This window comes from Bos indicus, chromosome 3 (genome assembly GCF_029378745.1).
Source record: "Bos indicus isolate NIAB-ARS_2022 breed Sahiwal x Tharparkar chromosome 3, NIAB-ARS_B.indTharparkar_mat_pri_1.0, whole genome shotgun sequence".
NCBI lineage: Eukaryota > Metazoa > Chordata > Mammalia > Artiodactyla > Bovidae > Bos > Bos indicus.
In genome coordinates this window covers 8,740,454-8,752,948 of record NC_091762.1, presented here as the reverse complement: position 1 = coordinate 8,752,948, position 12,495 = coordinate 8,740,454, and the positions used below count along the sequence as shown (strand labels likewise).

The 12,495-nt window shown below is 46.5% G+C and overlaps 1 protein-coding gene across 1 annotated transcript; it reads right to left on the bottom strand.

The window, feature by feature from the left end:
- Nucleotides 1–2,996: 2,996 nt before the first annotated feature.
- LOC109556961 (intelectin-2-like) lies at nt 2,997–9,980 on the bottom strand. The gene is made up of 8 exons (XM_019958324.2): nt 9,969–9,980; nt 9,610–9,673; nt 8,871–8,978; nt 7,681–7,928; nt 7,193–7,351; nt 6,678–6,798; nt 5,574–5,677; nt 2,997–3,252 (listed from the first exon to the last, which is right to left on the bottom strand). The coding sequence occupies exons 1-8, from the start codon at nt 9,978–9,980 to the stop codon at nt 3,100–3,102; spliced, it is 969 nt and encodes a 322-aa protein (XP_019813883.2). The 3' UTR covers nt 2,997–3,099.
- Between the last annotated feature and the right edge of the window lie 2,515 nt (nt 9,981–12,495).

Sequence of the window (12,495 nt, the reverse complement as noted above, 5' to 3'; positions counted from 1 at the left end):
GACCCATAAAACTGACTGTTGAGTTTTCAAGAGAAAAGAAACAGAAGTTTGCCAGGACTCCAAACATATTCCTTCCAGATGACAAATCTCTTCTGAGCCATATCCTTAAAGATGATTTGCAGATAATGAAACCCACAACATATGGAAGAAGGTAACTGGGGGCTGACCACAAGTAGGTGGGCGGGCTCCAGATCAGTTGGAGAAGGTTGATGATGTTGAGTCCCAATCACCCCACCAACAACCAATCAGAAGAGTGTCCACCTGTTGATCTTGCATACAGCAACCCTCTTACCTATCCTGCCTTTAAACACTTTTCCCTGAAAGCCAGTTGGGAGTTCAGGGTCCAGGATTTGAGCATTAGCTACCCAAACTCCTTGCTTAGAGTCTGCAGTAAATGCTGCACTTTCCTTCACCACAATCCTGCATCAGTAGATTGGCTTTACACATCTAGCAGATTCAAGCTGGGATTTGTAGCAATCTGACATAAAGAGAGAGAAATAAGGCAAAAGGTAACAAAAAGGAGTAAGAAAGAAGGGATAAAGGAGAAGGATGGAAATCTGGAATGAGCTAGTAAGGGGGAAAGATTTATTAGGGAGGAGAAAAAAAGAGAAGATACTGGAAAAAAGCAAACACAGCTCACCCATGAGTAAAGCTGGTTTGAACTGTGCTCATCCACTTATATTTTGGCTTTTTCCAATATTAAATCATATAGTACTACACAACTCATGAAGATCCCCTGGAGAAGGGATAGGCTACCCACTCCAGTATTCTTGCATGGAGAATTCCCATGGACAGAGGTGCCTGACGGGCTACAGTCCATGGGGTCACAAAGAGTCAGACATGACTGAGATACTAAGCACAGCACAGCACACAATTCATGACTTGTTGAATCTGCAGATGTGGAACACAGACCCAGAGGAACTGCAGATATGAAGAAACTATGGGTACAAATGATCAACCATAAGTTATATGTGGATTTTAGACTGTTTGGAGGATTGGTGACCACAACCCACACATTGTTCTAGGGTCAACTGTGCATTAACCATCGTTGACCAACTACTATGAAAATCAGGTTTAGCCAAGAACAACCACATGGCTTTCACTTCACCTTCCAACCAGGATAGCTGCTGCTCAACCCAGAGCAAACCCCATGGCCTCAGCTGTGGCTGCAGAACTCACCAAGGAGACACCGGACCACCTCTTCTCACAGTCTTGCCATCAGACATATACACAGAACTCTGTGTGTGAGCAATGTGCATTCATCTACATATGCTGACCTTGGCAAATCTGCCAGAGATATTCTCAATGAAGGATTTGGTTTGGTGTTGTCACGATGTGAAAGCAAAATGACGCACTGACAAGGCATGCTCAGCACTCGAATCATCTAATACATGGGTCATGATCCTGGTGGCTTGCAGACCAAAGACACACACCGTATGATCAATCACAGAACAATGCAGAATTCAATTACAAATGAGAACCAGATTCGTCAAAGCTTGAATCTGAGTTTGGTACTACCTTCTCACACTAACGTGGTAAAGAAAAATGGTAAAATCAAGTCTTCTTACAAGAGAGTGTGTTTGTGATGTTGACCAGAATTTTGATGAACCTGCAATCCATGATTCAACTGTCTTTGACTGTGAGGTCTAGCTTTTGGATTCCAGCCCATGACCTGGGACAGTGCCAAATCCAAGCTGACAAGGGATAACTTTACAATGCATTAAAGACTGGGGACATCCAGCTACAAGCTCTGGTGTGATTCTGTGGACAGAATTTGGAGGATCAATTTATCCAAAAGAAATTTATCTTGACACTTGGGTGAATCTTGCTTGGGCACTAGGTACCAGCTGGACTTATTTGAACTTCGCAGATAATATCAGTCGGAACCCACTGCTTCTGTTTCTGCAAAAACCAACAATTCTAGTTCAGTTGGAATGGGCTACTTTCAGACTCTGCCTCAGAGATCTTCAGTCATGTTAGTGAAGTTAGAATCTGCCTTGAAATGAGAGGGTTGAAACTTTCAAGCCCATTCACCCTGACTCCTGAAGAGAAAAGGGTTGGAAGGTTGAATCAATTTCCCTAGTCAATGATTTAATCAAACCTGTCTGTGTAAAACCCCAAAAGGATATGGTTTAGAGAGCTTCAGGGTTGGTGAATATGTGGAGACTAGGGAGAAACGCTGCACTCAGAGAGGGCAAGGAAGCTCTGGGCTCTTCACCTGTACTGGCTCCAGCTGTCTCTTCCATCTGGCTGTTCCTGAGTTACACCCTTTTCTAATAAACTCATCATCTAGTAGATAAACTGTTTCATTGAGTTCTTTGAGCCACTCTAGCAATTTAATTGAACCCAAGGAGGGATTTAATGGGACCTCCCATCTACAGCCAGCCACTCAAAGCACAGGTGACAATCTGGACTTGCAACCGGTGTCTGGAGTAGGGGATTCAGGGGCAGACTGGTAGGACTGAGCCCTTCACATGGGGATCTGACGCTGTCTCCTGGTAGACTGGGTCAGAATGGAGTTGAGTTGTAGGACACCCTACCAGCTGTCAGTGAATTCCTTGGTATTGTGAGAATCCTCCCCAAAACAGAGATGTTGCAAATAGTACCCAATCATTTTAGAGACACTGTCCCAACTGTCAAAACTGGAGGAATAAAGGAAATGGACAGCTGTGACATCAGTTTCTTTTTTTCCTACTGAAACTAAATAATAATCAGCTTTTCCTCTTTAAGATACTCATGCAGAGAGCTTGATTTGGCTAACCAATAATAGAATGGTAGTAAAATTAAGAATGATTTTTCCCTGCTCCTCAGTCTCCCATAGGGGTTCCCTAGAAAGAGAAGCAAATATGTGTCTGGGATACCTGAGACTAGAAGTTCCAAACTCTGGAATTCTAAAGTGGAAATCACCAGCTTACGAGGCATCATTGTAAAACATCAGTCCAGGTTTCAATTTGTAAAAGGGATTAAAAGACAGTGAGAGTCACAAAGTGCACAAAGTGATGTAATTTATTCCCTTCCCCTCCTTGTTAGCATTCCATTTTTCCATCTCTGAGGGTCTGGGCTTAGGAGCTGGGTTCCGTGCCTCACACCACACAGCTCTCAGCGGTAGAACAGGAGCACAGCTGCCTCAGTGATCTCCCGGCTGGAGCTGTAACCCTGGTGAGCTCCGTATCCATTCCAGTCAAAGGAGGAGAAATCCCCACACTGCACTGGATTGCCCTCTGGGAAGAATCCTCCTCCACCGATGCAGTGCTGGGGGGCAGGAGAAGACACAGTGAGGAGTTGGCTGTAAACACACCAGTGAGCTCTTAATGGCCGAATCCCCTGTAAGTTTGGTCTTCTTCCTACTCGCCTTGACCCCTCCCCTGAAAAAACCTTTCCCTCCAGTGGACTCTGAAACCATGCTTTCCTGAATTCCTTTCTACCTTCCTTCATGCTTATTCTCAGGCCCCTCAACCACCCTTTTTCCTCAATGGATCCCCCAAAGGCTATTTATTGCTCACAGTTCTGTCCACACCTCACTCTCACAATGATGGTCTGTCTTCACCCATGACTTTTGCTAGAACCAGCATAATCATATATTGCCAAGATATACTCCTAAATCTGAATGACCAGCCAGGTATTTTCTGGGCTTGAAACCCCCTATCCAGCTGCCCTCTGAATGTCTCCACCTACATATCACTAGATCTAAAACTCCACTTAAGCAAAACAAAACTAATTCACTCTCTTGCTGCCCTTGAATCTATTTATCTTCTTGTCACCCATCTTAACTGATAGCCAATCACCCAAAACAAAACCCTGAAGTCTGTTGCCTCTTTCACTTCCCATCCCCCACGTCCATTTAATCTTCAAGAACTGCTGATTTCACTGTCTATGCATCCATGCTTGCTCTTTCAAATTTATCAAAGCCACCCTGGCTCAGGTCCTCACTATTTCACATCTGTACCTTTACACCTGCCTCATGGTCTCATTGACTCTTATTTCCCTGCTCTTGAATCCATGTCCCCCTCCTTGCTAAACCAAAGTGATCAAGTCACTAATCTGGTCAAACTCCTCTGATGTGTCCCATAACATCAGATTATAGGTGTCCCATCACCTATAACATAAACTCTGTGTCCTGGACATAATGCAAAAGCCCCTCTTTGCCCTACTTCTTGCAAGTATTTCCAGCATCAGCTCTTAATTCTACACCATGTGCATACCATGATACAATTTACACAACAGCTCACTGCCCCCTCAACATACCATGGTCTATTAAATCCCAGTGATTTTGAACATGTCAGTCACTCATGCTCAAGGACACTACTCTGCCCCTTGCTGCCTATTGAACTCTACACGCATCTTTCGATATTCAGCAAAGATGTCACCTTCCTGCAGAATCAACTGTGTGCCGTTAGTACAGGTAGAAGCTTCTGGATTGTGTTCCCAGAGCCCCTTTTTATGTTGCTATCACAGGCGATACCACATGAGATTGCAGTCTTGCGTTTATATCTCTCTCCCACTCAGTCTGAGTTCCTTAAGATGACTCTGTCAGCTCTGCATCTCTAATAGCTGCACTTTGTAGGTTCCCTAGCATGTATTTTTAAGGAATCAGTGCTTGCAAGGGTACATGCAAATGAGCATTAATGAGCAAGATAAGGTTCCTTGGAAGCCAGTGTAGGGGGAACACATCCTACCCTACTCCCAGAGCCCACACCTGCATCACCCTCCAAATCATCTAGGGACCCTTCCATGAAGACACAGCTATTACACCTCGACTGAGAAATGGACAACTGGTAACTGAACAGGGAAGTGAAGATGTCCTTGACTTCAGGGTCACGTTTCCCAGACTGACAGGTGTGGAAGGAAAAGGTAGTGAATGAATACTCTTGCTCTTAGCGCTCTGACTCTCTCTTCCTCCTGCCCCCCAGCCATAAATGTCCTTCAGAGACAGTCTCCACTAACCACAACTACGGTGCTCGCTTCTCAATACTGGGAAAAAATAAAAGAATAAAGTTTCTCCATTGAATGTAGAATATCATCATGATCTCGACATAGGAAAATACTTCTTAAACACAGCTTCAAAGTACTAATCATATATGAGAATACAGATAAATTGGACTTCAATACAGGAAATTATATCCACTGGACAAAGGTACAAACTTTCAGTTATAAACTAAGTCCTGGGATGTAAAGTATAGACTAGTGACTGTAGTTAATAATACTGATTTGTACACTGAAAAGTTACGAAGAGAGTAGATATTAAAATTTTTATCACAAGACAAAGGAATTTGAAACTATTTGTGGTGGTGGGTGTTGACTAGAGTTACTGTGATGATCATTTCAAAATACATAAAAATATAGAATCTTTATGTTATATACTTGAAGCTAATAAAATGTTTTATGTCCATTGAATCTCAATTTAAAAGCAATAGTAAGAATTTTAAAAGTATGTCCACAAAATACCTGCAAAAGAAGGAGATTTACATTCAAACATCCCAATCAAGTTTTCCCACGCACACATAGACACACACACACACACACACACACACACACACACACACACACACGCCAGGGATCATCCCTAAACTCACAAACTCAGTGTTACAGCCAGTGACTCTCATCCCAGCACACAGGGCATTGGCTGCTCCCTCATTGTTAAACACCCTGAACTGGACGAATCCTGCAACAAATTCTCCTGGAAAAGAAGAGGCAGAGAAAAGCCTAAGTATTCAAAAGATGAACTGGAAACAATTTCCCTTTGACCAGCCCAGGGATTCCCTAAATCAACAGGTCAGGTTACCGCCCAGCACTCCAAGCTTAGGGGATGAAACCCAGCACTTCTGTAGACAGCGGCCGCTACATCCTGGCTCTGAATCTGGCTGGAAGAGAACCTCCTTCCATCTGAGGTAACAAGACCAAGGCTCATGTTCACAAGAGTCACTTGTCTGCCTAGGGCTCATAGGGAAAATTAGAGTCCACTGAGAGATCAGCACGAAGACCTCCAGAGGTCCAGCAGGAATAAGCAATGATCAGAAGTGGCCATCGGTTTCTGCTAGCACACTTCTCATCCAATTACCATGACTTTATTTGCCCTGCCTACCATTACCTGCTCTCCCTGAAATAGTAAATGTAAAAACTGATGGTTCACATTTTCCCACCAAACGTTAACTTTAGTAGCGTTAGTCTCTCGGTCGTGGTCGACTCTTTGTGACGCCATAGACTTCAGCCCGCCAGGTTCCTCTGTCCTAGAGATTTTCCCAGCAGGAACACTGGAGTGGGTAGCCATTTCCTTCTCCAGGGGACCTTCCCTACTGAGGTATCAAACCCATGTCTCCCATTTTATCATGCTGAACAAATGTCTTCTTTCAAATAATAGCTATCCATCATAACAAAAACAAATTTTTCTCACTACCTTCCAAGTAGTTCTCACCTGGGAACATTAGCTTGCCTCTTTCGTTAACTATTATATCACACAGTATATTGATTAAGAAGTCTGGCTTTATATTCTTCTAACTCCATAGATTTCTCAGGATGATTAAATGACACAAAACCATGACAAGTTTCTAGAAAACAGTTTGGTGTCTTGTATTGATATGTGTTCCATAAATGCTGGCAATCATTAATTGTTGTTATTTACCCTTTCCCCAAGAGTGCAGCGAAGGATTGATGGCTGGGCTTTGGAAGCAGATACTCACGCTGACCGTTTGGTGAGTAATAAGATGCAGTTTTCTCAGCATCGCCAAAGTCATAGTCCACAGGAATGGCTGGGCCATTGTCAGTCCAGCACTTCCCTGCTCCGTACTTCACCGGGAATTTCTACAGGGATGAATATACAGATTGAGGAGAGTAGAGATACTGCTGTACTGGGAAGTAGAGGATTTAATGCCCTCAGGTGGCATTATTCAGACAACAGTCTGAATGATAGTGATTCTTTGCCATCCCTACTCATAGCTCAGAACCGAACCAGCCTCAAGACCCTTGTTTTTCTCCTTCTTTACCCACCCCCTTCTTCCCCCAGCTTCTTGTGCTTCCTGGCTCACAGTTCCTCTGAAAGGCAGCACACTAGTTCACAGGGACCCAGAGGTAGGAGAAAGCCAAGCAGAGGTACCTCTTAGTGCAATGAACAGAGCAGACTTACTCCTCATCCAAAACACTGGCTCTCAGCTCACCAAAAGACCGCCCCCATCCCCCAGCCAGCAGCGCCATGTACCTGGTAGAGTCCAAAAAGATTATGTCCCATTCTCCGGAAGAAGCCAGTGTTGGTGTGGTACCTCAGCAGGGAGCTGTTCCTCCAGTGCTGCAGGGGGGACTTGTTGGGCACGTGCCAGATGCCCAGGTCCTGAGCTTGAATGTCATAGTAGCCAGGGTTCTGCAGAGGGACACACACTCAGCCTGACCAGCCCAGGAGGTGCCACCAGCCAAAGACCCACACACACAGCCCTCACTTGAGCTGAGAGCTCAGGGCTCCAGGGAAGCAGGTGGCAGCAGTCACAGATACCCACCCTCCTCCAGTAGATAATGAGACCCCACCACCCAAACAGCCTTGGTGGGAGGAAGCTGTGATTCAAGACATGGACTTCTGTCTTTCTTCTCCAGCCCCACCTCCACATCCCCGTCTCCCACCCTCCCTTCCACATGCTCTGCTCCAGCCACATCCCTCTCCCCACCCTTTCCACCTGGAAACTCAGTGCCACGCACCTTGTAGTCATCGCTGGTGGCAGCCTCTGCAGACCCAAACGTGTTGTAGTTGGCCCAGTTGCCGTCGCCTTCTGGGTAGTCAGCCCTGTTGCCCTGCTGACTGGACCAGCGATCGCCCAACGTGCATTTCCCAAGCATGTTGTTTTCATGGACGCTGGCCACCAGGGTCCAGCCACCACCCCAAGAGGTCATGTCACAGAAGGTCTGGTAGACGACACCATTCTCAGTGCGGAGGTGATACAGGCCATCTGCAGAGGGAATGAGCCCAGAGACCCCCTGTCTGAGAACAGGGAGTCCCTGTCAGGCCCCATTACCAGAAAGAATTTGGGAAGTCAGAAATGTATCCTGAAGGCTCCCACACACACCCATTTCTTGAGGACAATTCTCTGTGCGTAATCTAAGAGCAGAAACACTGACTGCCTTTGCTCCATGCTTCCTTCTCAAAAAGGCTTTATAGAGCAAACATCCAAGAAGACAGAGACGGTATCTCCCTCTGGATAGAGCCTCCTTCTGACCACTTGAGGCCGGATAACAGCATCTGACCACATCTCAAGTCCACATCAGGATGTGTGCAACTTAGAGCTAAGGGCAGGCATGGTCACTGCCCATTTTATGAGATTCAGATTCCTTAAGTGCAGAGTTCCTCCTCATATGCAGCCCCAAAGAAAATAAGCTGTAATATAAGAAAAGACTTGTACTTGCTTGATGATTCCAATTTATGAGCTGCTTGGCAAACAAATTACATGTGCAGATATCTCCTGGACCTCTTCACATCACTGTGATGGGACAGGACCAGAGAAACAGCACAGGAAAAAGCTGATGCTCTGGCTACTTCTGTGATAGTGAGTAATAAGGTTCTATGTCTCTGCCTACCAGAATCTATGACACTGGGGCAGACTAACTATTTAGCTTATTTACAAGGAGAAAATCTTATAGTCATCAGAGCTCTGATCGCCAAACTAAGAGTCACCAGGAACACCAGGAACATTCTCTCTGTGTTCAGAAAATCATGTCTCCTACAACTAGATGGGACCCAAAAGCCTCAAAATTCCCACTGGAGATATCCTAGACTTGAAGCTGGAGTCGGAGCAGACAGGAGTGGTAGGCACACCCCTTTTGATCTCCATGACCAGGATCTGTAGTGGAAAAGGGGCCAAAAGGAGAGGATGCTGAGTTGGTTTATTACTTACCACCTGCGCTATGGCAACTTTCTTTGATTTCCTTGCAGGTTCTGGGCAGGAAAGACAGGAAAGGGGCACAGGTTTTGTTTCCCCTGAACTTCCCAACAGAAGGGGTCACTGTAGAGGATGTGAGGATAATTCTCATTAATAGTGTCGCACGGCTCACTCCAGCCTTCCTGGTCATTGAATCCCAGCTCCTTTCCTCTCCACAGGTTCATCACTGGGCTTTGCAGCCCCAGAGGTCAGTGTCTCCTCTGCTAAGACTAGCTGAGCCACCATCTAGTACAGACTTAACTTAACTTGCACTCTTCTCCACAACTAATTAAACATGAAAACTCTCTTTATGCCTACTGTGATAAATGGAATTGCGAGGATGAGGACTAGGGAAGAATGTTCCCTGGACACAACCCTGACCACCAAGCACCCTCTGGAAATCCCAAAGCCAAGGCCATAGGAGCAGGAGCAGCTAGAAGAAAACAGTCTTCATCACTATGACTCCCCTGAGCCCCCTCAGCCACACAGAGGCACAGACTGGGGCCCCAGGACAGGCCTTAGCTTCAGACCAAACATCCAGAGAGACCAGCAATCAACACTACGCCACAGCTCAATTTGCCTACAAAGTGTGGCTTCTCTGCATCTCCACGACTCCCCTCTGGGCCAGGACCTCCGCATCCAGCCCAGCTCCACTCCCTCTGCTCCACTGTGCACCTGGGTGAGCTGATGAAACTGCTGCTCCTGAGTGACCTACCTGCACCCCGCCCTCTGGCGGCCAGAGAGAGGAACAGCAGGAGGCAGAATCTGGACCCTGGCCCCTAAGAAGAAAGGAGGTACAGAACGTCATTGGCGGGTTCATTCTTTCTCTCCCTTCCACCCTTGCTGATTCATCGTTTTTCATCTTCCCATTATGATCTCTGAACTTTCTGCATATGGAAACCTCAAATGGAAAGTGATGAGATTCTGAGTATTCTCGAACCTCCTGGAATAGACCCCACCTCATCCAAGCGACTTAGCAGCAGCAGCAGCAGCAGCAGCATCCAACCCTCAAATCATTAAGGGCCCACAGGTTCCTTTCTCTGAAACTCTGCATCCCTGAGACCAAGATCAGACCTGAGCTGGCATCGTGGCTCCCCACACACTCGGATCTTGTCTCAGACTCAGCTTCCCCACAGCACGGAGAGCTATCCCCTTCCTTCCTCACAGATGCCGGGAGCTGAGAGCTTCCTGCCAGGTGGAGACTCAGAGCTTCTGCCTCTGCAGACAGTCCTGACATGAGTGAAGTGCTGAGCCTTTATGGGGAGAGCAAAGCGTGTGGGCCCTGCCCATCCCAGCCCACTTTGGTCTGCAAGCCCCTCCCTCAGGCTTTCTTCCCTTGAAGGTCCCTGAGGCTCGGCCCCGGCAATGAGAAGGATTGTGTAACTGTCTGGAGGGGCAGGAGGGAGCACTCCTGGGCACACAGGGGACACTCACCATGAGGGGGGCGACCCCTGCAGGGTCAGAGCACACACAGTGCTCCCTTCCGTAACAGACTCTCGGGATGGACGGGACCTCACAGTTCTCCCCTGCAGCCTGTCCTGCTCCCACCTCAGTCAGATGCCCCAGGGCCTCACACACCTCCGTCAGGTCGTCATCCTTCCAGTCTCTCCCGAAACTTCTCCATGAAGCCTGCCCTGAATCCCCTACCCCCAGTCATAGCTGATGGATACTCCCCCAGCCTACTATGGGCTTTGTCACCCGAATTATGACATGTGCCACACTGTCATGTCATTCTGTTTTAGTTTGGGGGCTAAAATAATTGAAAATTTACAGAATATTGCAAAAATAAGAACAGTGCAAAGACACAGTTAGCTTCTACCTGCATTCACTGTTAGTTTGTATTCTACCCAATTTGCTTTATCATGTATGCCTTCTCTCTATATCCACACAAAAACTCACACAGCCTTTCTTTCTTTAACATATTGAGGATAAGTTACGTATATGAAGGCCTTTTCCCTAGATAAGTATGTCCTTTCCCAATACAGATATTCTCATATTAACCACAGTGCAATTATCAACTTATATCATTAATTCTTTTTAATGTAACTGGTACTTGGCTAGAGTCCGCTAGCCTGGGAGTTCTACTCAGCTCAGGCAGCATTCATCAAACTGAATTTTCTCTGGCTTTCATTGCCTCCCATTATTAGGAGATTTCCTGTCCACACTGAAGCCCAAAATCCCCAGGGGATGTTCTTGTTGTTATTCAGTCACTCAGTGATGTCCGACTCCTTGCGATCCCATGAACTGCAGCAAGCCAGGCTCCCCTGTCCCTCAGTATCTCCCAGAATTTGCTCAAACTCATCTCTATTGAAACGGAAATGCCATCCAACCATCTCATCCTCCGTCATCCCCTTTTCCTCCTGCCTTCAACCTTTCCCAGCATCAGGGTCTTTTCCAATGAGCCAGCTCTTGCATCATGTGGCCAAAGTATTGGAGTTTCAGCTTCAGCATTGGTCTTACCAATGAATAATCAGGGTTGATTTCCTTTAGGATTGACTGGCTTGATCCCCTTGCAGTCCAAGGGATTCTCAAGAGCCTTCTGCAGCACCACGGTTCAAAAGCACCAACCCTTCAGTGCTCAGCCTTTTTTATGGTCCAACTCTCACATCTATACATGACTACTGGAAAAACCATAGCTTTGACTACATGGACATTTGACCATATTTGACTATAAGGACTACAGGGTCAGAAAAGTGAGATCTCTGCTTTTAATACGCTGTCTAGGTTCATCATAGCTTACAAAGCTTACAACTAGATTTCACCATTCCACACCCATGTCAGCCTGACTCCTTTCAGCTCTTTTCCACTGCCCAGGCTCTAGCTGACCATTGACACCTCATTTCCATCACCTCTGCTGCTGGGGCTGCTCTAGGGGTCAGTTGCTGATGTTCAGGGCACTGCTTCCTCTCACTCCTGGGCCTCCGGCCCCACATCTCTTTGATGTCCAAGGTGCAGAAACCATCCAGCTTGTTCAGTGCAGAGGAAAGCAAATGCCTTACACCTGTACAAAACCCTATCTATCCAAGGCCTGGAATCTTATTAATAACTTACACTTACCCGTGCACTCTACTACATCACCACCATCTGAATTTGTTTTCAGAGAGGACAGAGTTGGAGGGAGAGATGAAGAGAGGACTGACCTGTCTCCCATACATCTCTGCTGTTTGCTACAGCCATAGGGAAATGATCACTAATACCACTTAATCAGGCAATTTCTCAGGTAGTCATTTGGGTGGTTCACTGTGATTAACTCCCTTCTTTTTGGAGGCCCAGAAAAGACTGCACCTCTCCTCTGTGAAGTTAGGTGGGCCATGGGACTTGTCCTAGCCAAGAAATGTGAGCAGAAAGGGTCAGTTTCAGGCTGAACCCTTTACCAGGAAGGGCACAAGTCCACACCATCCTTTTTCCAGCCTCAGGAAATGACCCCATAAAATACGGGGCCCTGGCTTGGTGGTGTGTTTATGTCTGATGAGAAAACTAATCTTCGAGGTTAAAAGGATGGTGTTTTGTGCTCTGTTTTAGGGGAAATGCTGAATGTGCTGCCTGTGGTGTCTCAGGAGGGGTGAGATGTACAGACTGCACCGGGGCGTTGAAGGAAGAC